This window comes from Siphateles boraxobius, unplaced genomic scaffold (genome assembly GCF_051911475.1).
Source record: "Siphateles boraxobius isolate OS27281-9 unplaced genomic scaffold, OSU_SipBor_1 36, whole genome shotgun sequence".
Classification (NCBI taxonomy): domain Eukaryota; kingdom Metazoa; phylum Chordata; class Actinopteri; order Cypriniformes; family Leuciscidae; genus Siphateles; species Siphateles boraxobius.
In genome coordinates this window covers 622,767-648,991 of record NW_027508986.1, presented here as the reverse complement: position 1 = coordinate 648,991, position 26,225 = coordinate 622,767, and the positions used below count along the sequence as shown (strand labels likewise).

Sequence of the window (26,225 nt, the reverse complement as noted above, 5' to 3'; positions counted from 1 at the left end):
AACTACCAGTTTCACACCATCTGAGACAACTAACAATCCAACTACTAGTTTCACACCATCTGAGACAACTAACAATCCAACTACTAGTTTCACACCATCTGAGACAACTAACAATCCAACTACCAGTTTCACATCATCTGACACAACTAACAATCCAACTACCAGTTTCACACCATCCGAGACAACTAACAATCCAACTACTAGTTTCACACCATCTGAGACAACTAACAATCCAACTACTAGTTTTAAGACATCTGAGACAACTAACAATCCAACTACTAGTTTCACAACATCTGAGACAACTAACAATCGAACTGTTAGTTTCACAGCATCTGAGACAACTAACAAACCGACTACCAGTTTCAGACCAACTGAGACAACTAAGAATTCAACTACCAGTTTCAGACCAACTGAGACAACTAAGAATTCAACTACCAGTTTCAGACCATCTGAGACAACTAACAATTCAACTACTAGTTTCACAACATCTGAGACAACTAACAATTCAACTACTAGTTTCACAACATCTGAGACAACTAACAATCGAACTGTTAGTTTCACACCATCTGAGACAACTAACAAACCAACTACCAGTTTCAGACCAACTGAGACAACTAAGAATTCAACTACCAGTTTCACACCATCTGAGACAACTAACAATCTAACTACTAGTTTCACATCATCTGAGAAAACTAACAATCCAACTACTAGTTTCACACCATCTGAGACAACTAACAATCCAACTACTAGTTTCACACCATCTGACACAACTAACAATCCAACTACTAGTTTCACACCATCTGAGACAACTAACAATCCAACTACTAGTTTCACACCATCTGACACAACTAACAATCCAACTACTAGTTTCACACCATCTGAGACAACTAACAATCCAACTACGAGTTTCACATCATCTGACACAACTAACAATCCAACTACTAGTTTCACACCATCCGAGACAACTAACAATCCAACTACTAGTTTCACACCATCTGAGACAACTAACAATCCAACTACTAGTTTTAAGACATCTGAGATAACTAACAATCCAACTACTAGTTTCACAACATCTGAGACAACTAACAATCGAACTGTTAGTTTCACACCATCTGAGACAACTAACAAACCAACTACCAGTTTCAGACCAACTGAGACAACTAAGAATTCAACTACCAGTTTCAGACCAACTGAGACAACTAACAATCCAACTACGAGTTTCACATCATCTGACACAACTAACAATCCAACTACCAGTTTCACACCATCCGAGACAACTAACAATCCAACTACTAGTTTCACACCATCTGAGACAACTAACAATCCAACTACTAGTTTTAAGACATCTGAGATAACTAACAATCCAACTACTAGTTTCACAACATCTGAGACAACTAACAATCGAACTGTTAGTTTCACACCATCTGAGACAACTAACAAACCAACTACCAGTTTCAGACCAACTGAGACAACTAAGAATTCAACTACCAGTTTCACACCATCTGAGACAACTAACAATTCAACTACTAGTTTCACAACATCTGAGACAACTAACAATTCAACTACTAGTTTCACAACATCTGAGACAACTAACAATCGAACTGTTAGTTTCACACCATCTGAGACAACTAACAAACCAACTACCAGTTTCACACCATCTGAGACAACTAACAAACCAACTACCAGTTTCAGACCAACTGAGACAACTAAGAATTCAACTACCAGTTTCAGACCAACTGAGACAACTAAGAATTCAACTACCAGTTTCACATCATCTGAGACAACTAACAATCCAACTACTAGTTTCACAACATCTGAGACAACTAACAATTCAACTACAGATGATCTAAAAGACAAGGATGGATTTATTAATCCCTCAAAAGCATCGTAAGTGTGTGGTTACCAGCAACTTTTAAAATTAAAATGACAGAATACAGTGATTATTACATTTTGCAGAGACGCCTTGGACAATCTGGAGTCTAAGATGGAAGAGATGGAACACAACAATATAAGCAGCGCACGGATTGTCATGGGGGATGTTATTGGTCTTCTTCACATACAAGACGAGAACACAGAAAACAGAGACACATGTTACTCTTCAGATCCGAACAGGATAAACGTAAGACTTGAGAAACAATAAAACATGGTATGATTCCTTATTTATTATTATAATTCTTTTTTCTCACAGGTTGATGATTGTCAAAGTGATCTGAAGACAGACATTCCCTGGTATGTAAAGATTCCCAGCGAGGCCTTTAATAAATCACGACTGGAAAACCATGGATGTGCGGTACTTGGATTTCTACGGTTCAAAAACATGGGAAAGGTACTCACAATTAAAACATTTAAAATTCCATGTTTGAACATTTTAAGGAATGTTTATGGGACAGTTTACCCAAATATTTTCAGCCAAGTTCAATCAAATACATTTACACTAATTTCTTTTCCATTATGACAAAAATCCCTTGACCTCAGAAGAGCTGGATATTAGTACATTATGTCATAACCACTACTGTTATTATGCTTCTGTGGTGTTTTGTACCCTCTTTCTGACCATGAATTGTTTGAAAAGTTTAAAATTCTACTTTTGTGTTCCAGTGAAAATATAGCAGCATAAGAGACATTTTTGTGTTAAAACTATTATTTTAACAAATGTTTCTTGATCTATTGTATTTCACACATGTTTGTATTTGATTTGCTCTATTTCTTATTTAGGATGAAACTAAAATTTACAGCGTTTTGAACAATGAGGTTTATGGAATAACGATGAGGGCCAATATTTCCGACCTTACCAACAATATAGAAATGTTCTTTACACAGAAAGATCTGGTAATGAAGGTTTTGTTGTGAAACTTATTTTTTTAATAACGACCAGACAACTCAAAAGCAAAATAAAAATGTTCTTCCAGGTCGGTAAGGCGTCTTGCAGTTCTTGGGATGGCAAAGGTACATTTATTTATGTCTGAATTGATCAGTTCCCATCAACAAACCTAATTTATTTTATATATTTAATTCCTCTCTCTCTTTTCTTCGAAGGAAATCTTACATGGACGACGTCTGGCTGTGAGACAGTAAAAATCAACAATAACACCATAAAGTGCTCGTGTTCACATCTGACGTTCTTTGCAGTGCTGATGGTGAGAAGCTTCTCAGAGTTTCATTTAAAGACCCCATGAAATAAATATCAAAGTCAATATGCTGGTGAACTTGTAAAAGATGACTAAAGTCATACAAAAAATATTTTCTGTTGTGTTTTCTCTGTTCTTTCAGTCTCCTTCAGATGTAAATGTAGAATCATTGAGCTACGTCTCTTTTATCGGCTGCAGCATCTCCATGTTTTTTCAGACCGTGTCTCTGTTCATGCATTTCCTATGGTAGAGTATCTTAAAATATAACAGTTACTGTACATTTTTTTGACCAATTGCTTTGATTCCTCTTTTGGATAAAAGTGTCTGCTAAATGCATACATGCATGTTACGAATACAGGTTGTTTTTGTATTTTAATAGAGATGTCAGATCAAATCAGGCCCCGAAGATCTTGATGAACATGTTTGTGGCTTTGTTTCTCCTGAATTTATCCTTTTTGTCAAACGAGAGCGTCGCCAAAACACAGAAGTCAAGGCTGCGTGTGTCTTCATAGCGCTGCTCATGCATTACTCCATGCTGACTACATTCACCTGGTTCTTCATTAAAGCTCTTCATATGTACTTATGGCTCATCAGACAGAACGTCACCATCACAAACTACATGAGGAAGATCACCGTGTTCGGCTGGAGTGAGTTATATGGAGAAAACACCTGTTATAGTGTTGCCTTATAGGGTTAGTTTATGGAGGGATTATTGGGTTAGATTGAAAACTAAAAGTCTAAAACTAAAAGTCTTAAACGAAAACTAAAAGTCTAAATCTGAAACTAAAAGTATAAGTCCCACCTGTGGCGGAGCGATCGAGGTCGCCTCCTCCGCGGAGCCCGCAGGAAATCGATGTCAACTTCCCACCATTAAGTGCGCTTTGGGACGCATCGGTTTCCAGCGAACGCATTGTTACGGCCCTTGGCCTTTTTCTGTTCGCTCTCCTGCCCCTCCTCCTCTCTTTCAGGTCTAATTTCTGGCATCTGGGAAGCTGGTGTTTAAATAGGAGCTTCTCAGTTGCATTCTCTCTCTTCCTGTTCTGGGCTGGGGGCTGAAGGCTCGAACGCTGCTCTGTTGGCCTGTCCGGGTCCACGGCTCGCTCGGGACGACAGGACTTCACACAGATGCACATTTAAGTTTATGTCTTTTATTTTTACACAATTTTTACACAAAACACTTGCACCTACACACACAACATATTCATACACCTGCTCTACACTACTGACACTGACACTCACACACCATTGTTGGTTCTGTTGTTTAATTTTGTGTTAGGTACACAATAAACTTATGATTTGCACTGTTTGCTCGTGGCATGGTCTCCTATCTTTTGTTATGGCCCTGAGTCAGTCATAACACGCATGTTGCACTGTCCGCCCCACAGGACTGCGGCCAGCAGCACTCGCGTCCACCCATCGAGAATCGTTTTCGGTCGAACCCTGCCGGGGAGCTGCTTCAGGGGGTCGAAAACGAATCTCGAACGATACCTGAAACCAGCCTTGAGAGGTTGGTTTCCTTGGTAAAATATTTTGATGCATGGAAAAATCTAACGAATATTTCTCCTTGGGCCCTGCGCACCATTTAAAAGGGGAACAAGACTGCCGTTCGGTTTCCGCCTACCAAAGGTCAACGGGGTTGTCTGGACTGTAGTCGACCCAGAGCAGGGTCGGTATTAGAACAAGCAGTAAACTCCCTGCTGGTAAAGGAGGCCATAGAGCGTGTTCTTCCGCCGGACAGGGATTCCGGGTATAGTTATAGTATACGGCCGGGTATACGGCCATGGTTCCAGCTACGTTATAGCATCAAGCAATATTCCAATAATTTATATAATTATAACACTTTATATAGGGCATTTTGCATAATGAGTAGTTTCATGTTTAGTACATTTTGTAAAAAAAAAATATTGTGTATATAAATGTTTTCATTCTGGTATTATTACTTTTACTTTAGTAAAAGATCTGAGTACTTCCTTCCTTCACTGGTAATAGAAGATAACAGGTTTTGCCAGTGACACTTTTGATATATTTATTGATATAAGTTATTTTTTATATAACGTGACTAAATAAAAAGACAAAGTCATTAGTGAAGATTATGCAACAGTATTTAGAATATAATTTAGAATAGAACATGCAATGCAAACTAGTTTGGTTAGAGCTCAAATGGATCATTCTCATTCTATCATTCACCCTGCCTCCATTACACATCTTTGTCACACAGCGGTTTGATCACAACATTTGAGTGATCATTAAAAAAAGGGGTTATATATATATATTCTGTTTATGTATACTGTATTCTATATACAGTACCAGTCAAAAGTTTGTACATACGAATGGGAAAGTATGTCCAAACTTTTGACTGGTTCTGTGCTATAATATACACTTAAATAATATTGCTACTGTATTATAATATACACATAAATAATATCGGCCGATATATCCCCCAAAAATCTATATCGGTCGGGCTGTACACGTGCATCAGAAACCGGTTCACTTGGAAGCGTTCCCATAGTGTCAACGCTCTGACACAGCATCAATGATTCTATTCAAAAGGGAACTATAATGACCCTTGTCTCCGTGTGCTTTCAGCGTTTCCGGCTCCAATAATCAAAGCTGTTGTTTCATTAGGAGGATATAAAGCAGTGATTATAAACGCAACACCACGAATGTAAGTTGTTCTGATGTCAGAAATGCATGAAATGATGAAGCTTTTAACATGTCAACATTTTCTCTTCTCTTCTAATTATAGGTGCTGGATTACAGATCTGTTAATTCACTACATAGTGAACATTGGCTACTACGCTTTAGTCTTCATCTTCACGACAGGAATCTTCATCATGATCGTCACTAATATTCTCCAAGCTCGACACATAAAAGCGGCTGACGGCAAGAGAAAGACGTTCAGAAAGCAGCTCATGATGGTGTTGAGTTTGTTCCTGCTCTTCGGCCTGACGTGGGCTGTGGCGTTCTTCAGTTATGGACCGATGCTCATCCCCTCATATTACATCTTCACTGTGTTGAACTCGTTTCAGGGTGAGAAACAATCACATGCATCATTACATTTGGTTTAGTAGAATTCCTCTATTTTTCCAACAGATTTCAGTAAATTATTTCAATTCATTCATGGGTGACACGTAATTGTTTATTTTATATATAATTATTAATTTATTAAATTAGTATTTTTACATTTTATTATTCATTCGTTTTATTGATTATAAGGGTTTATAAATTTATAAAGTTTATTTTTGGTTACATTAAAAAAATTATACAAATGCCTTTAAATCTGCTGTATGTAAGTTTTTGACTTTTCTAAAGCATAAAAATACCATAATATGTTTGCAGATATTTAAGAAACATGCTAAGTTTGCATACTTGTTTGTCTGAAAAACAATGCTTCAGTTATTCTCCTTTGAAAATGTGCGTTCTGTGTCGGAATGTCTGTGTTGGTTTTGGTCTGTGTGACTCCGCCCACTGCCAGTTTACCCAATTATATTTGGGCACCGCGGAAAACAGCGTATTTCAGTCATGGAAACCGGCAAAAAAAAAAAAAAGGGTCCGAAATCGAACATTCTACCCATCCTAAAAAGCCTAAAAAGCCTCGGCATCCATATAAAAAGCTGTATGATCAAAAGTATAATAAAAGCTGCAGGGGCGGAGCCACACGATGTAAACATTCGGGGCTTAGCCCAAACCTAGGGGCGGTCCAGGCAGGGGCATACTCCCTTGGAGATTTTTTCCCCATTTACGTCAGCTAAATGCACTATTTTTCAGGCTGTTTGAGATATTAGAAAGCCTAAAAATCTATACACTACCTGGGAAAATTATGATAGTTAGGCCTACTCAGTAAAAAAAAAAAAAATCACAGAGTAGAGCCTACAACCTATTTTGTATGTAATTGTTCTCCAGCTGTAGTGAATCCAAAACACCAAAAATGTTAGGGATGACTCATTTTCACCCCTGGCAACTAAAAAGAGGCAACCATTATCTGACTATTTTTAAGTTTGCCTAAATAGGTAAAACACAGTGGTATCTGGTGGCGTGTAAAACTTATATAGCAGCCCTTTTAGACTGGGGCCAAAACGCCACCATAACTCGCTGAGAATAATTTAAGTCTCATGTGTGCAATAAAAGTTCCAAAGACCTGTGTCTTATTATTAAATATGTATACTTTTTGTTCAGAATTGCTGCATTAAATATTGATGATATTGTGCAATATGTTACAGTAAATTAATGATGCGTTGCCCAAAAAGCTTACATATAAAATTGTGGACAGTGATATTCATTTAATTAGTACTAATAATACTCTGCTGCTACCATTTATTCATTATCACTGTTCACCATAACAATTCCTTTAATTATGTAAATACTAATATGTTTATTACATTATTACAGGCGCATCTCAAAAAAATGTAATATTGTGGAAAAGGTCATTGTGCTGCACCACCAGAACAAAACTGACAGATTGAATTCTCAGTAAACCTTTGCAGGTGTTTTGAGTTGATTAGCTGATTAGAGATCTTGTCAGGTCGTATAAAAAATTCTTTGTTCTAAAATTCTAATACATTTTGAGATAGGCGTAAGTTTTGATTTCCATGAGCTGTAAGCCCATCATCATGATTAAAACAATAAAAGGCTTGAAATATTTAACTTTTTATGTAATGAATCTAGAATATATTAAAGATTTACTTTTTAAATTAAAGTATGGGGGAAAAATAACTTATTGACGATATTGATGCATCTGTACTTGGAATTGTTGTCATCGCTTAACTCAAGTGTTAGGCCTACAACAGCAGATTCACATGTAACACTTGTCCGCGGTTCGTCTGACGCTGCTTCTGAATCTCTCTCCGGCCGGTGAGGTTTACTGTTAGTGTTCCGTATAAAAAAACTTTATGATGTCCATAATAACTTCAGCCGGTTAGCCAGTAAGCTCGCTACAACGCCGGTTTAAACATACAACAGCCCGCAAGCGGCCAACCCCTGATGACAACGGCGAAGAAGATTAATTTATATTCTTCTTCGTTAGTTTTTATTGGCAGTTGGCAAACAAGCTGAGTGATGCGCGATGCATTACCGTCCGCCACCACGCACATTTTTTAATTTTTTGCCGCTCCATCAGAAATTCTGAGAGGAAATTAAACAAAGTTGAAGTTATTTTAAAAAACCTAAAAGATTCGGGGCTTTTGACAAACCATTCGGGGCTTAAGCCCAATTAGCCACCCCCCCGCTCCGCCCCTGAAAAGCTGTATAAATATTGGAGATGCGCTTGAGAGATGGAGAAAGCTTAAAACCCAGTAAGGTTTCAAAATTAATTCTGAATTGGCTAATTTTCTCCTTGATAGGTAAGAATTCGCTAAAGTTAATTTGCTAATGTATCCAGGCTGCTAGTAGGAATGAATATTTTAAGTAAAATCAACAGTCAGTACGTGTCTTGTGTGTGATACTTGTGAGTTTATCTGCGTGACTCCCTTGTCCGCTGTGCGACCGCCTTCTGACAGGGTTTGACTGAACACTGTCGCACACCAGACGAGAAGAGCAGCAACTCATTGTGTTTGAACACATTATTATTATTTTCTATGAGTGTACACATACTGGCGGCGCACCGTCCAGCTACTGTTCAAAATCCTGCCCATCAATTTTAAATAAAGTAGGCTATGCTTTGTATAGAGATCTATAATATAGACTCTCTCCAATATTTTGAATTTGGACTGCAATACCCAGTTCATATAACATACTGCACCTTTAATTGTATTTTGAATGTAGGCCTATTTAAATCAGATAAAACATGTTTCTCTTATCTGTTTTTTGTTTGTTTGTTTAGGGCTTTTCCTCTTCCTGTATTACTACCACATTCAAAATGATGTTGCGGGATATTTCTCTGATGATCCAGAAAACTCCAGCTCCACCATAACCATCCTGGAAAACTATTTAAAATTAGCATAATTGTTATATATTACCTGTGGTAATTACTTGTGGACTTTATGTTATTTCCTCTCGTGTGCTTTGCTTTGAAGTTTTTCATGTTGATTTAGTTACCCAGGTGTTTCCCATTTAACCACGTCCCTTTATTATCTTGTTTAGATCGTTTGTCTGATCTAAACAACAACAAATGTGTTCTGATCTAAACACCTTTGTATGACATACGTTGTTGTATGAGTTTGCTTTCTGTCACCCTGTTTCCTTGTGTTTTTACTTAACTTCCTTGCATTTAGATTCTCTCTCATGCCTGCTTATTTTCACCTAGCGTTACAATAATTAAGTTTTAAGTCTTTGTCTCGTAGACTGATTTCTTAAACTGAGCTGCTGTTTAAGGGAAAACTGTATTTTAACCAAAATCATAAAATTTTCACCCAAGACAAACTTTGAATGAGTGAGAAGGTTTAAAATAATGTATGTACATTAAATTATAACCCTAAAAAGGGCAACTTTACTGAAATCACTCAAAATGAAAGACAGATATCTGTGATGATCATTACTGAAACCGTCTGTTATTGTGGGAGGATTAAATTGTGCAGAATATTAGTGATGTTAGATTTATTGAGAGTTATAATTCATGTTTATGCATATCATAATTCATGTTTATTCCCACAGCACAGAAACAGCTCTGGTCAGAGTCACAAATGACCTTCTGATGGCAACCGATGCTGGCTCTCCCTCACTTATGGAGCTAGAAATGTGTCTTTATTACATGCGAGAAAATAATTGATCTGAGAGAAGAAAAAAAGTTTGAGAGAAAAAGTTATCACACTGATAGCAAAAAAGCATTTCATGAGAGAAAAAGTTTTCATACCAATAGCAAAAAATAATATTTGAGACTAAAAAAAGTTTTGAGAGAAAGTATTTTCTCATAGAAAATAAAAAAATACAAAATCTCTCTAAAAAATTTTTTGCTCTCGTGTCAGGATTTTGCTTTAGCTGTGTTTTTTCCTATTGGAACGTTCCTATTGGGTGAGCATCATCTTGTCTTGGGAGTCGAACTGAATCATTACACCAAAGAGTATAGAAGTACCCAGTGCCATAGAGAGAAAGAGTTGCGACACTCCCATAGGCCGCCAAAGTAACTTTGGAATGCGGAAGTAACGCGTGTCGTGGAGCAGCTGATAGTTCCAAACACTGATATACCCCTTTTCCACCAAAAAAGAACTGGTTCAGAACTGGTGCTGGTTCAAAGTTGGTTCTGAGTTGGTTCAACTTGCGAACCTTCTCAGAACCGGTTTGTCTTTCCACTGACTAGAGCGCCCAGCGAACGACGTCGTTACGTCATTGTGTACGTCGCTATACGTCTCAGCTAGAAATGCTTGCAAGTACAACATTACTTTGGGATTATTTCTAACTCGTGTACCAAGAAGGCTTTAAAAACAATTGAAATATGTAAGTCTTTTAATCTTTTCCATTGATATGTAATCTTTTCTGATTAGTTATGTACCCCTGTCTTGTGTCTTTTTTTCTTTCCGTTTATTTTTTCTATATTGTAACTGTTTTCTTCTTTGCTTACATAATGTTTTCAATAAAAAATTTAAATACAAATACAATGGCGGACTACATCGTGTTTCTGCAAATGTTTCTCCTGGCTTTGCGATCCTATATTATGGTCAGAAAAGATGTATAGAACACATCTAAACCCGCCCCCAGCCCCTGCCGTAAGCATGACGTGGTAAAAGAACGGTTCTCTGGTTCTAGTCCAGCAAAGAGTTGGTGCCGCTTTGGAACCAGTTTTCCTGGCCGAGAACCGGTTCTTTGCCTGTCGAAACACAAAGAACTGGTTCGCGAGTAGGCACCGGCTCCGAACCGGCTCTCAAAATGCTTTGGTGGAAAAGGGGTAATAGTTCCAGCATTGAACCCCATTCATTTTCAGTGTTTCCGAAGTACGCTCGCTGGTAAATTAATGAAATTACTGTATTTTTTTTTTTTTACTTTTAAACACATTAGCCGACCTCTCGTGAATCTAGTCAGTAGTTATATTTTATGTAGCCAGTTTTAGTTAATGTTTATTGGAAGATAATAAGTTAATTGCAGCTATAGCTTAGGTGACACTAACGTTAGCTAACTTACGGTAACCTGATGTATATAATATATAATATTATTAATAATAATCTTATATATATATATATATATATATATATATATATATATATATATATATATATATATATATATATATGCATACACACACACACACACACACACACACACACACACAATATATTTATTTAAATGGTTTAGGGTTATGTGTGTATATATGCATATTTGTCAAAATGTGTGTTTGTGTAGTACATATAGACCTACATAAATACACATGCATTCATATATATATATATATATATATATATATATATATATATATATATATATATATATATATATATATATATACATACACAATTAATATATTATGTGTATGGGTTAGGGTTAGTTATGTGTAATTGAAATATATATACATGTGTACTGTACACAGTACATCGTATACATGTATTTGTGTGTGTTTTCTGATGAATGGTTTAGTCTATGATTAGGGTAGGATGAAGAGGTACATTGAATCCCGTTAACAGTTATTTAGCTACGTATTTAGGAACATAGTTAATTCACTCATTAACTATCTCTCCGGTTTCATTTTATGAAGTTAATATTTACCGAACATTGCTGCAAATATAGTCGTTGCTTTCCACGTTAAGGGAGCAGTCCATTTCCCTCCTAAATCATTCATTTGTACATGCACAGCATAATTATTTATATTTTCTGTTGGTTAGAATTCTGAACGAACCGCCACTGCAGACCTCTTTGCGTGATCACGATGGTAGGCTAATGGCTGAATCGGAATTTATAAGCAAGATCACGGATCAATAGCCTAATACAGCCCAGTTGTGCTAAAATAAATATCATGAGACGTCCATCATCAGATGAAAGCCGCTAAAGCCAGTGCTACTACCCATGCGAACATGAACACTAGCTTTTCCCTCCAAAAAAAACATAAAACTTATCTAAGTAATATACAGTATTTCTTTGCCTCTCCAAATGCAAAACTGACATTAACTAAATGCAATAATGCAGTAACAGCTGAAAAAGTACTTGGGTGTGTGTTTTCATACACAGCACAATTTTACAACACAAGTAACAACAGCCCATCCTCATGAAATGATTGACAAATTCATTGAAAAAGCCAAAACACGAACAGTGAGTAGGTGAAAGGGACAACACATTAGTCAAGAGAGAATAAGCTATGTAATAGTAATAGAAGATCATCACAAAATGAACAGTAATAAAATTGGTGATGGTAAGTAGATCACATAATTTCTGGCTGCATTAAACACAAAAAATCAAACTGTGCAAGTAAAGTGCACACATTTACTACAAATAGAATGGCAATGGTAAGTATATGTTCAATATGTTTTAGTCTTTAGTTTTATTATAATTTAATTCATCTTGACTGATAAAAACTTCGTACAACACATGTTACATATGATACAGAAAGAGAGAGTTAATGTACAAATTTACAGATGACTTAGCTTTAAAAAAAAAATCTGTTAAAAAAATTATTTTGCGCTTCTGTTTTGGGCTGTGAGAGTTGTCCGATTTTGTGTCCGTAATATATGATGGATTCTGACTCTATTGAATAACGTTAGTTTCACCATGTATACAATACAGTGTTTTTGCACTTTTCCTTGTCACACACAACTTCCCTGCACTCACTGTTGTTCACCTCCATGCCGCTATTTACGTATGGAGACGTAGGCCTACGTACGCCGCGCACTTTAACGTTAATAAAAACCTTTTCTACTTGACCTCTGGATCTTTGGGGAATCTATGAAATGCTAGTTGATTGGTTGTACACTGGTAGTTGTTGCAGTTGATGGCAGAACACTGTTTTCTTTGTTTCCAATTATTTCCAGACATAATGCTGTACAGTTGTGCAAACGGTAAAACCGTTGGTTCAGTCCAAAATGGCGTCAGCGCGACAGCAGCGCCATCTAGCGATTGTTACCAAAACTGCAACAGAGTTTCGCCTCTTGTTACTTCTATACTCTTTGATTACACCATTGTTCGCGTTCGGTTCACCTAGATCAGGGGTCTCCAACACGTCGCTCGCGAGCTACCAGTAGCTCGTGGCCTGATTGGAGGTAGCTCGCCAAGGGGCCGTTCACATATCGCATCTTTTGCGTGCTCAAGTTCGTTATTTCAAATGTAGGAAACTCATAATTGAAGCGTAAGTTAGCTCATTTTTTCCAGGCGTAGCGAGATGAAAAAATCCATTAGCTACTAAAACGAATCGGTTACCTAACGTAACCTCGGTTCTCTCTAGAAGAGGGAACGAGTATTGCGTAAGTTAGCTTACGCTACGGGAAAGATTCATCTTCTCGAGATATTGAAGCCAAAAAATTATCCTTAATTTTTGGATCCATTGTCAACGCAGTGCAGCAGCTAGCAGACCTAGAGTAGGCTGTCTAGCGTGCTCATAAGCTGCCCTGCGGGAACTGCAGCATCCTACCACTGAGCCCGACGTGACGTCACGTCCAATGAGGCGTCGTAGGCGTCGTAGGCTGTATTCTCTGGTTTTCATTGACTGAAGCGAAAAACGCTCGTGGCGCAAGCACGGCAGGTTACGCAATACTCGTTCCCTCTTCTAGAGAGAACCGAGGTTACGTTAGGTAACCGATACGTTCTCTTACGAGAGGTTCTCTCGTATTGCGTAAGTTAGCTTACGCTACGGGAACCCTTTGTCAACGCCGTGCGCGCCAAGCATCCACAATGAGTCCCAGGGCTTTCCGGGGAACCCAGATAAGTGGGAAATAAGGTGGCCAGCAACGCGGGTCAGCAAATCAGGAAATCAGGTCGCAAATCAGGTCGTCTACGAGTCATTTAGCACCGGGTTCTACACAAACTTGAGGTGCGATAAGGGGGAGAGGGGCGACGCTCTTTCGGCCGCCCCCCGGTTCCGGTCACGGAAGGCCTTCCTCGCCGGCCCGAGGGCCGGCTATCCGGGGCCAATCAAAGTCCCGCGGCGCTGCGGTATCGTTCCTTCTAGGCGGGATTCTGACTTAGAGGCGTTCAGTCATAATCCCGCAGATGGTAGCTTCGCACCAGTGGCTCCTCAGCCAAGCACACGCACCAAATATCTGAACCTGCGGTTCCTCTCGTACTGAGCAGGATTACTATTGCAACGACACGGACATCAGTAGGGTAAAACTAACCTGTCTCATGACGGTCACTTGTACATAAGCACTCATAGCGGCGTCGCCGTTCTGTATAAGCATATAGCACATACCCAATAGTGTAGCTCAACCAGAAGAGCTAGTATACGTGAGAGTAGCCTGCGCATGAACATCTGTGGACAGAACGTACATCTCACTCAAACTGACAGAAGTTTTTTCCGCAGAGCGGGAACTTCTAGGTTATAAAACCTGACAAAGGTGGACGGGGAGGCCCAGCCCGCCGCCACACATATGTCGTGAATAGAAATTCCGCTGCATGCCTCTGATGGAATGAGCCCTGATGCCCAGGGGGCATTGCAGACCTGTCGACACGTAAGCGGCTGCTATAGCGTCCACAATCCATCTGGATAGGCTTTGTTTCGAGGCGGCGAGACCATTGGTGCGCCCACCAACGAAACGAAAAGCTGCTCTGAGCGCCTGAAAGGGGCGGAGCGCGCAGTGTAAATCCTCAGTGCCCTGAATGGGCAGAGGAGATTAACGTCGCTCTCATTATCGGATGAAGGCAGAGCCGATAGAGAAATGACCTGCGCTCTGAATGGAGTGCCAATCACTTTAGGAACATAACCGTGTCTAGGTTTGAGTATGACTTTTGAGTCATTTGGCCCGAACTCGAGACACGCGGCGCTGACAGACAGCGCATGTAAGTCCCCCACACGTTTCACTGATGACAGTGCTGTAATGAAAACGGTTTTGAGTGATAGGTACTTTAACTCCACGGAGTCTTGTGGTTCAAAGGGGAAAGCTTTCAGGGCCTCGAGGACCAATGAAAGATCCCACATAGGAACCGACGGGGGGCGCGGAGGGTTCATCCTTCTGGCTCCTCTGAGGAAGCGGATAAAAAGCTCATTTTTCCCTAGCGACCGGCCGCGCGTCGACTCAGCGAACGCTGCAACGGCCGCCACATAGACTTTGAGCATGGATGGGGACCTCCCCTTATCCAACAGCTCTTGTAGGAAACTGAGTAGCCGCGAGACCCCACACGTCCGTGGGTCCAGGTTTTTGTCAGTGCACCATTTGGAGAACACCGACCATTTAGACGCATAAAGCTTTCTAGTAGAGGGAGCTCTAGACTGCGTGATCGTGTTCATCACTCCTTCTAGCAGGGCAACGGGTACCCGTAGTTTACCCATGCGTGCAGAGACCAGCGCTCTGGATGGGGATGCCAGATCGAGCCGCGAGCTTGTGAGAGGAGATCCGTTCTCACCGGAATCGGCCACGGGGCTGTCAGTGACAGCCGCGTCAGCTCCGGGAACCAAATCTGATTCTCCCAACGCGAGGCTATGAGGAGCACCGAGTGGCGCGTTTCCCTGATCCTGTTGATTACCTGCGGTAGCAGAGAGATCGGAGGGAAGGCATACAGAGGGCGGCTGGGCCAGATTTGGGCCAGCGCGTCCTCATTCTTCGAAAAGAACATTGGGCAGTGAGCGTTGTCATTTGACGCAAATAGGTCGACTTTCGCTTTGCCAAACAGGCGCCATAATTTCTGGAGCGTTTGGGGGTGCAGGCACCATTCCCCTGGGGGAACGTTGTCCCTGGATAGTTTGTCTGGGCCGTCATTAAGGTGGCCTGGTACATGTGCAGCTCTCAGCGAGCGCAGGTGATGCTGAGACCACGTGAGGAAGCGCTCTGTCAGATTGCAGAGGTTCCTGGATCTGACGCCGCCCTGACGGTTCACGTAGGAAACCACTGACATGTTGTCTGATCAGACTAGAACATGGTGGTCCTGTATGAGCGGGAGGAAGCGCTTCAGCGCGTTCTCGACTGCTAACATTTCCAGACAGTTTATGTGAAGGAGCTTCTCCTGGTCTGACCACAGGCCAAAGATAGATCTGCCCTCAAAGAACGCACCCCAACCTGAGTTGGACGCATTTGCTACGTGGTCTCGTAGCTTTCAGTACAAGACCGCTCCCATCATCACAGCCCGCTGATACCAGCCGGCTGTTAACCAGGGCTGCAGAGCCGTAATACTGGTCTGAGTCACTCTGATTCATTTGCAGCCAGCAGCCCAAGCTCGGCGAGACGCACGAGCATTGAGCCAGCGTTGAAGCGGGCGCATGCGCAGTAAAACCAGCTGAAGCACTGCTGCAGCTGAGGCCATACAGCCCAGCATCCTCTGGAATATCTTCAGAGGAATGATGCTGCCCTTCTGGAAAGACTCGGCTAGGTGTCGAACACGGCGCGCGCGCTGTGTCGATAAACGAGCCGTCATGGCCACAGAGTCCAGTTCTATTCCTAGAAAGGAATTTGACTGACTGGGCAGTAATGAGCTCTTGGTCCAGTTGACCGTGAGACCCAAGCTCTCCATGTGACTGAGGAGCACAGTTCTGTGAGATAGCAGTTCTGTCTCTGACTGTGCCAAATCAGCCAGTCGTCCAGATAGTTCATAATTCGCAAACCCTGATTTCTCAAGGGGGTGAGAGCTGCGTCCATGCACTTTGTAAATGTACGGGGTGCCAGGGACAAGCCGAACGGCAGGACGGAGTATTGATAAACCTGACCGTCGAAGGCGAATCTCAAGAATGGCCTGTGACAGGGTATCATCTGAATCTGGAAATAGGCATCTTTCAGATCGAGAGAAATAAACCAGTCCCTCGGGGGAACGTGCGCAAGGATTTTTCTGGCTGTAAACACTTTGAACGGTCTTTTCATAAGCACCTCGTTCAAAGATCTCAGATCTAAGATGGGTCTGAGGGCTCCGTCCTTCTTCCGCACGAGAAAATAAAGGCTATAGAAGCCTGACTCACTCAGAGAAGGTGGTACCAATTCTATGGCCCCTTTGCACAGCAGCTTCGCTATGTCTGCGCGAAGTAGATGTGTTACTTCTGCATTCACAGTTGTCGCGGTCCGTGCTTGAAAGCGCGGAGGACGGCGAGCAAACTGTAGCGAATAGCTGTGCCTTATTGTGCTCAGCACCCATTCTGAAACCCCTGGAATGGCTTCCCATGCTTTTATATATGTAGCTAGGGGGCGAATGGTCTCCACGTTCTGATCGCTGCGCTCTGCGGGGTCAGCAGAGCTGGGCCAGACTTGGGCCGTTTGACCGATGGTTGACCGTATCAACGTTAACCGATCAAAGTTGTCGGTAGTCGGTTAAAAAAAGTGATCTCTAAATTAGGCTATTATAGACAGTGGACTATTCGCTACTACAGTTAGCCATCTCATTCCAATATATTTTTGTGTGAAGTGAACAAATCCCTCAACCTTAGTTTTTCATAACTCGCCTGTTTGTACTTTTATAAACCAATAAAAACATTTGACGCGAGGTCACAGCGTTTGGGTTCGCGCGCTCACAAGGTTTGCGAAAAGGTAAGGCTACAGTCTAAAACTCTCGAGGTAAGAGCCAGGGCAGACCACAGGATGAGGCGTGCAAAGAAAAGTAGTGTGTGGGACCGTTTCATCAAAAAGTATGACACAGATGTAAGTTGCAACTTGTGTGATACAGTGCTTAAATACAGTAGGCCTACATCATCTATGATGTATCACCTGAAAATGCGACTTGTTCTGTACATTATTAGACCTACCTTGCCCGGTGCGTCTTTTACGCATTCTGAAGGTGCCTGTTTTATCCATTGGTTTTATCGTGTTGCAGTCTATTAGCCTAGGCAACATTCCGCATAAGATGGGCTTAGATTTGGAAATACATTACATCTACATTTCAGTGGTTACAGATAAGGTGGTGATGATCATCATCTTTCTTTATTATTGTTAGCACTACCTCAAACTAAAGCGGCGTCTCTTCGGAGCTGTCATTTTCTTAAATTGAGCCGCGGCAATGTTTCAAATGAGCTTCTAACGATAGACTAACGCCTTTATTTTCAACGCGATCACCTTGTAGCCAAACCATTTCGAAACTAAGGAGCCATTTGTCCTCCGATTACAAGCTCCTCTGCGCCGCGTACTTTGCGGGATTAATGTTTCGCGCTGTAGGGGATTTAAAAAAAGTGACGTGAGTGGAAGGGCGGCCCCGGGGCAGTGTGTGTGTGAGCGGGAGGCAGAGAGAGATGCGACAGAGTTGCGAAATTGCAGGCGCGGCTCGAAATGGCTGTTATTTCAAATAGCGTAGCATATTTCAAACTAATCGGTTAACCGGTTTCAAACGGCTAATGAGGCTCGGTGGTCGGTCAAGAAAATGTTTAGTTTTCGCCATCCCTATTTCATACACAATGGTAATTCAAAGTGCTTTACATAGAAGAAATTAAAATAATCAAAAGAAATCAAAACCTTTAAGCAGTTTAGAATAAAAGAAAAAATACAGAAATAATCAAAAGAAATCAGAATAATTAAAACAGTTTAGAATTAAAACATAAAATAAAATACAGTACAAACAGTCGGACGAACAGTGGCACAGTGCTCATTCAGTAAATGCACAGATAAACAGAAGTGTTTTGAGTCTGGATTTGAATGTGACTGTAGGAGCACATCTGATCTCTTCTGGAAGCTGTTCCAGTATAGTAGCTAAAGCAGACTCACCACGCTTAGAGTGAACACTTGGTGTTTCTAGCTGATGTGATCCTAATGATCTGAGTGATCTGTTGTGTTTATATTCACTGAGCATATCTGCAATGTATTGAGGTCCTAGGCCATTGAGTGATTTATATACCAGTAATAATACTTTAAAATCAATCCTATGTAACTGGCAGCCAGCATTAGGAAACTTAAATACTTATTTTGGCCACCAGTGTACATGAATCCAACAAATCTTTGGAAATAATTATTTTGAAGGTGGGGTTATGTGTCATGTATTGTGAAAAGAACTGTGTTTTGCCCTGTGTTGGACATTTTCTTTTTTGACTGCTTAGTGTACTTATATTCTGCAGTTTTATGAAAGTAATTATAATAAGCTAAACAACCAATGCCTCGACAATCATTTTGTGGAATGCTAACGTTTTGTTTAGGATTTTATGTACTTTTTTTAACAATATGTGCAGCGATGGACAGCACATAATGTGTTAATTTAACATGTTTACACATCTTTGTGCTAACCTTTCTGACATATTTACTTTGTTAAAATTAACACAAAACCCTAAACTCACCCATTAATGTGTAAAAATGTAACACATAATTTCCAGCATTGGCAGACTGTTTATTTTGTGATGTATATGAAATGTTTAAAAAACAATGGTATTTTGTAATAATTTTGTCTAATTGATTTGAATGTCAGTAGTACTTATGTAGGATAAAAATAAAAATTAATTCTATATCAAAAATATGAAATCTAATTTATATTTAGTACAAATAAAAATAATTACAGTAGTGTACTGATTAGCTTGATTTTTACAGTAATGCACTGTATTACATAATTACAGTACCATGTAGTTACTGTAAAACTGAAATATGTTATGGTACTGTAAATCTTAATTACAGTAACTTACTGGCCAGTAAGTTACTGTAAAAAAAACCTTGAAAAGTCTAACAGTGCACTTTAAAAAGGCTTAAAGACTTTTATATTTAAAAATAGCTACTACTAATGTGGAATTGAACTGTTTTTATGTTTTCTTATTCTTGCCCCTGTTTTACTTTTGTAATATGTATGCTGTAGTACTTTGAGATTTGTTCTCAAATGAAAAGTGCATTATAATTAAAATGTATTATTATTAGTATTATTTATTATATCAGAGAGACACTAACAATACTGAACCTCTTTTAGAAAACAAATTTACATCTTCAGGATGAAACTAATGTCATATGCCTGTGGATTCAGATATTTCCTTGATCACACACCGATATGGAACATACATTTGCAAGACACCGAAAATACTGAAATTCAGTTCAACCCAAATATTCCTGATTTGCATGTTTGCAAATGAACCGTATGTCATTGTTCCAGCGGCTCTGATCTGCGGATCGTAATCATACGGCTTCATATGTGAACGTATGAAACTCTCTCTCCTCTTGGACTGTGGACTTTACATCTCAAGAATGAAATAAGAAAATGCTTTAATATTTATTACCAATATCTGTTGAAAAGAAAATTAAACTCTTGTGTCTCTCTCAGGCTGGTTTGGGGATTTATGTCTCGACAAAAGCAGAATTTTCTGTGGCTAATGATCATCTGTTCACTGAAAAAAAAAAAATTAGTAAAATTTTTGTTACTTTCACTTAGTTAAGTAGAGTTTACTTAAGTTTAAAATATGCATATTTTTAAAGTAAATTTCACATATGCAATTAAGTAAACTCTACTTAACTAAGTGAAAGTAAGAATGAAATTAAGTAATTTTAACTTGGCTAATAAAAGGTTGAGTAATATCTATTTAGTTGAAGTTTCCCTTGCAATACTTTTCACTCAAATAATATAACATTGAATTAAACCACACTTTTTAAGTATATGCTTTACTTAGAAACATCTAAATAATTAATACAATAGATATTGTGTGTGACATATCTACAAATCTGAAGTTATGTATTATGTGAACACAGAGACCTCAATATTTGGTAGACAACACATAATGACGGTAACATTTGATGGATAGTTTTTTTGTGTTTGAATGTGTCATTTTGAGTAGAAAATGAACTCCAAATGTCACAAAATGGCAAGTTACTAACCCTAACAACAAAAGCAATGATAAAACAGTGAAATCAACCTCGTTAATTATTCAAAGTCCAGTGCATGATGGGAACACCAGTATCAGAAAAGTTGTGTAATTTTAAGCTTTCATTTCTACACGCTTGAATTGAGTACTAATATAGAATTTACTTGAACTTACTGAACTGTTTCATGTAAATTACATTGTTTTTCATCACCACAAAATCATTTTTATCAGTGCATGACATGTCAGGTACTACCTGAACTTTTCAATATGCAGTGCTGTACACTCCTGGGATGCGCATCAGTTATTTGTGTGCTGCTCATACACTGTAAAAAAGATTGATAGCACATCAAAAATGAAGCCAAAATATCCCAGTAACGGTCATTGCTGATTACATCATTCAGAGCATCGTTCAGTGTGCGCAGTAGAGATGATGAAGAGGAGCTGCGGGATCACGATCTCGCACACACTCCCACAGACTCAATCGCTAGCACAGCTGTCAATCATGACGTTACACCTCCTTTGTATACCATCAAATAACTAACTAAAACCAAACTTACTGGGCAAATGAACACTTTACCATACATTTGTGTAATGAGAATTATCAAAAATGACAGAAACCATCTTTAGGGAAAAAAACTATTTGAAGTGTTTGGATTTTTTAGTTTGGCTCATGTTCCATACGCTTAAAGGGATACTCCACTTCTTTGGGAAATAGGCTAATTTTACAACTCCCCCAGAGTTAAACTGTTGAGTTTTACCGTTTTTGAATCCATTCAACTGATCTCCGGTTCTGGCGGTACCACTTTAAGCATAGCTTAGCATCAGTGTTGTGCAAGTTACTTCCAAACTGTAATACATTATATATTACTTGTTACTGTTATTTAAAAGTAATTCATTACCTTACAATATTACTGTCTCAGAATTGTAATGCATTACATTACCCCTGTATTACTTTTGAGTTACTTTCACCAAAATAACTACAGAAGTAGAACTTTACATTCTAAAATGACTAGGGCTGTAACGATATGCGATATGAAACCGAAATCGCGACACTCAGATCCACGAACCTGCAGAATGGCGATACACCCCTTCCAACTCCCAGCGTTATCCATACCGTCCAGATCCAATGCTACCACATCTTTAAATTACTATTAGTATTATTTGAAGTTAACTTAAAAGGATCTCCGGCTAGTTTGACAACTTAGTCTTATTGGGTTAGCGATACCATTTGCGCCACAAACGTGATATAATAACAGACGCAATGTTTTCGTTGTAGCGAGATATTTTAAAATAAAGTTTTTCCCTGTAAGTCGCCATTGTTGTTTTTACCCATTGCATTCTGGGCCGATGACGTAGACTGGTCCCAGCGCCGCCACAAACACAAGGCGCGTAAACGTTATCAAGTTAAACTATTAACGTTACCTCAATTAGCGAGCGAAATGTCTGCCGTTCACCCTTTTCAGTTCGAGCCTGAACGTGTTGTAAATACGGAGGAAGGTTCACAGGATGCTAACGTTAATCATCTCGTAGCCGTAAGTGAGGAGAAGCAGGAGGAGAGAGTAGGGCACACGCATCGGTGTGGCTGTGGCAATTGTTTACCAATGCTTACTGAAATGGAGAGTGTTTGCTGTAAGGAACTCCAATTCATATCAGCAGCAGTCCAGGGTAAGGTAGCTAGGGTAGCTATATTGATTAAGCATAACTATATTGGCCTGCAGAATTTTGAAATAATCTACCACAGTAAATGCATATTATAGCCTAAGAACAGAATACTTGTTTACAGATTTACCATGCATCATTGCCCATCCTAATTTTGAGGCAGTTTGTCTCAATCCAGATGTACTGTGGGCTGCCCTCGTCAGCCTCCATGACAGATGGAGCGCTGGTTTACCCAGCCGCGATGCAGTTACTAACAGGCAGGTCTAACGTGAACATATTTGTTTAGAATTATATAACATTATTACATGGCTTGGCTGAATTCCAGTGTAGAATGCGGTGTGCTATTTCTTGATAACAGACCGCTGCAAAGTATAACGACCGTTGCCATGAAAAACAGCGCGTTGCTATGGACGCAGCAGGATTCTAACCAGAGACGGAACGGACTATTTTCTTTAGCGGAAGCAATACAATCGTTTTTAAATCAATAAATTCCTTTTTAAATAAATATTTTGTGTCAAATTATTGATTTATTTGGTAGTTAGCCATGTAATAAGCGGGATAATATATAGCGAGGCGGTTGTTATAGCGAATACAACCCCTTCAGGCTGATTCAAGATCCCTCCACTTCGCGTCGGGCTCCCGCATCAGCCTGCTGGGGTTGTATTCGCTATATCAACCGTCTCGCTATACATTATCCCTTACTTAGTTTGGCCAACACTGAAAGTTTTTCCAGTAACCGATAAAAAATTTAGACAATAATACAGCGCAAACAGTATTGGCTGGCATGTATTGGCTTGAGTCAAACCTTGATTCATCCTTTCATAACATTTAGTGTAAAACTTTTGGCTTTAGGTCTTACAGATATTCTTCCTATCGCCAGTTTACATGGTGGATCCATGGCTGGCTGGGGAGAAGAGTCCGCAGAGTCATTCCCTCATGTGCAGTGAGCAAAATAAGAAATGTCTACCCCGAACCAAGTGGAGCCTATACAGGATTTGACCATGCAGACAATCAGGGAGAAGTAGGGGAGGCATGGAGGAATTTTTAACTATGCATAGACTGAACTTGAAAAAAACAAACTGCTAAAAATAATTCAAAATTAAAGCAGCTGAGCATTTAAACTACAATGGTGTGTTCATTGTGTATTATCAGAGGTGTCAAAAGTGCACACTTCCCATACTCAAAGTAGAAGTTTCCTGTGAAATGAAGAGAAATAATTTTCAAGACCAGAATTCCTTTGGGACCATCACAATTTATTCCCTATACAAAGGCAGGTGAGCTCTGCTTCAATTATATTGTGTGTATCAATCAGCAGCTCCCTCTCCCTCCAAGGTCCACACAACCCCGCCTCCACTAGCATACGTGGGGAATGACAGGCAGACATGCCTCCCAGTATTACTACAATAAAGCACAATTATGTACATATTTACAGATTTAGATGTTTATACACCAACATATTGATATACCAAGACAAACCAAATCAAACTGTTGAACACAGTTGTTATGTACATATTTACAGGTTTAGATATTTATAAATACAGGTTTGCTTTCCAACATCACTGATAACTGAATAAACAAACATGTGCCAGAGATTCACATCTTTTTGAAGCGTGAATACTGAAATGATTGTAAAATGATCTGTGATCTTGACAGTGTCACCTGTGGAGCCATGATGTGTCTTTGGTTGAAACTTATGTCCACTGCCTGGTTTGGATCGTAATCAGAGGAGAGAACATCTTCCATCATGGCAGTCATGTAGCTGTAGTCCTTTTCTGTCATCACAGGTTTTGCTCTGAAGGTCTTGTGGACTTTGCTCCAAGCGATTTTGAATTTGGGTTCACCCACGCTCTCCCCATCTTGATAAACGGCCTATTCAAAAACAAAAAGGGAAAATAACTTAATATCTGGTTATTGCATAACACCAAAGGACATTTTTTTCCTGTGACAAACTTTATGAAATTCTTAGACTTTTAGAAATGTATGTATAGGAAAAGTGATGGCCACTTAGTGAAATAGACACTTGCACAATTATGCCAGGAGTGTTCATTAAGATTTTTAAGTTATAAAAGTAAATATTTATGAAATAATTTTGTCTACCGTCACACTGTAGGACGATTTTGAGATTTAGCTCAAAGTTCTAAAAAAAAAAAAAATAACTCTGGTATTTAAACAACAAATTCATGTAAAACAAGAAAATGTGTAACCATTTACAGTATTCTAAATGATGAAAATGTGAAATAAATTGTTTTTTATCTTCTGTGATGGTGAAAAAGCCACGTCACGTCAACTAACCAAACATAGGGCGCTCACATGACGTTTAGCATTAAACATTGTTGTCCGTTTAGGACATGTCATTTTTGCAATAAAGACATTTTAATTAAGGAGTGCCTTCTTTCTCTACACCGTCTCTTCTATTCTGTGCAATGAGTTGGAATGATTACACTCACCTGTTCCTTGTTCACATTGTTGTTATGATCCAGGGCAGCAAGCATAGAGGCATGAACCATCACATCATATCCAAAATGCGTTCTCTTTGGGAGGTATTTCAGATACATGGAGTGATACACCTTAAACAAAATATAATTTGAAATGAGAACAATTACAATTGAATTACACTCGGCAATGGAAATCATGCCTACTTATAATATCTAATGTCTATACTTGTTCATACCTCTAGTGTTGTTGTGTGGACGCACTCTGTTAAGTGATCCAAGTCTTTTAAAAGCCGCTTGTCTGTCACAGTCTTCACAAGACTGTTGTGCGCAACAGATCCCGGCTTCAGCCACAGCTTTCCTCTATGGACTGCCTCGTCAAGGGGCTCGTGTGGACATTTGTGGTAGTACCTGTTCCCAGGCCACTCATGACGGTTGGTAACATGGTGTACTATGGAGACCCACCTCTCTCTCAACAGTTCAGCATTACCCTCACATGTTTGTGCACACCACCACAAATGATTTATGATGGATGTTATCCACTCTGCCAGGCCTTCACATTCCTTTGTCTTTGCTGCCTTCGCTAATTTTTTTGATAGGCCTTTGGCTACATGCCATGGGTCAAATTGATGATGTTTTTCAGGATTGTTTACCCTCATTTCTTTCACAATTTGAGGGTGGCGGTCAGTGGAGATGGTGCTCACCTTAACTCCATTCTCTTCAAATGTTTGTAGAGCATCTTTGAAACCCTTGATCTCCATTGTGTTGGAGCTTGACACTTGGGTGCAACTTACAACTTTAAAGTCCACCACCTTTTCAGTCAGTGTATCCATAAAGGTGTACGTACAGTATTTAGCTGAGTGACCAGGAGAGTCACACCGGCCATCTCCACAGAGCACAACTTCTTGCTGGTTCGTCATTGTGGTTAACACAGTACTCTGCTCGTTATTCCATGTTTTTTCAATCACAGGAAACACGTACCTCTTCCTCAGCGTTGCATATGTATCAGCACTTATTGTCTTTAGGTTCATATTGTGACAGAAGCGCTCAAATTTCGCAAAATGGATCCCACTGAAGAAGACTGACGCTGATAAGAGCAGGTTTCCTATCCCTTTGCAGTGTTTTCCAGGAGGTTGACTTTGCCATCTGTAACTGCAGCCATTAATACATGCGAGTTCTAATGTCAATTGTGATCCATCATTGTGTAGCTCTCTCATTTCTTCCTGAACAATAAGGGAGCCACACTTTGAACAATGTCGAAGCAATTGCTGT

The 26,225-nt window shown here is 39.6% G+C and overlaps 2 protein-coding genes across 2 annotated transcripts; one reads left to right on the top strand and one right to left on the bottom strand.

The window, feature by feature from the left end:
- Positions 1-3,414: 3,414 nt before the first annotated feature.
- LOC143702898 (adhesion G-protein coupled receptor G2-like) lies at positions 3,415-9,077 on the top strand. The gene is made up of 4 exons (XM_077196831.1): positions 3,415-3,775; positions 5,715-5,793; positions 5,875-6,158; positions 8,947-9,077. Exons 1-4 carry the CDS (start codon positions 3,649-3,651, stop codon positions 9,066-9,068), a joined length of 612 nt encoding a protein of 203 aa, XP_077052946.1. The 5' UTR covers positions 3,415-3,648; the 3' UTR covers positions 9,069-9,077.
- Positions 9,078-23,824: 14,747 nt separating this feature from the next.
- LOC143702907 (uncharacterized) lies at positions 23,825-25,651 on the bottom strand. The gene is made up of 4 exons (XM_077196837.1): positions 25,193-25,651; positions 24,969-25,088; positions 24,181-24,390; positions 23,825-23,919 (listed from the first exon to the last, which is right to left on the bottom strand). The coding sequence occupies exons 1-4, from the start codon at positions 25,610-25,612 to the stop codon at positions 23,917-23,919; spliced, it is 753 nt and encodes a 250-aa protein (XP_077052952.1). The 5' UTR covers positions 25,613-25,651; the 3' UTR covers positions 23,825-23,916.
- Positions 25,652-26,225: the final 574 nt, after the last annotated feature.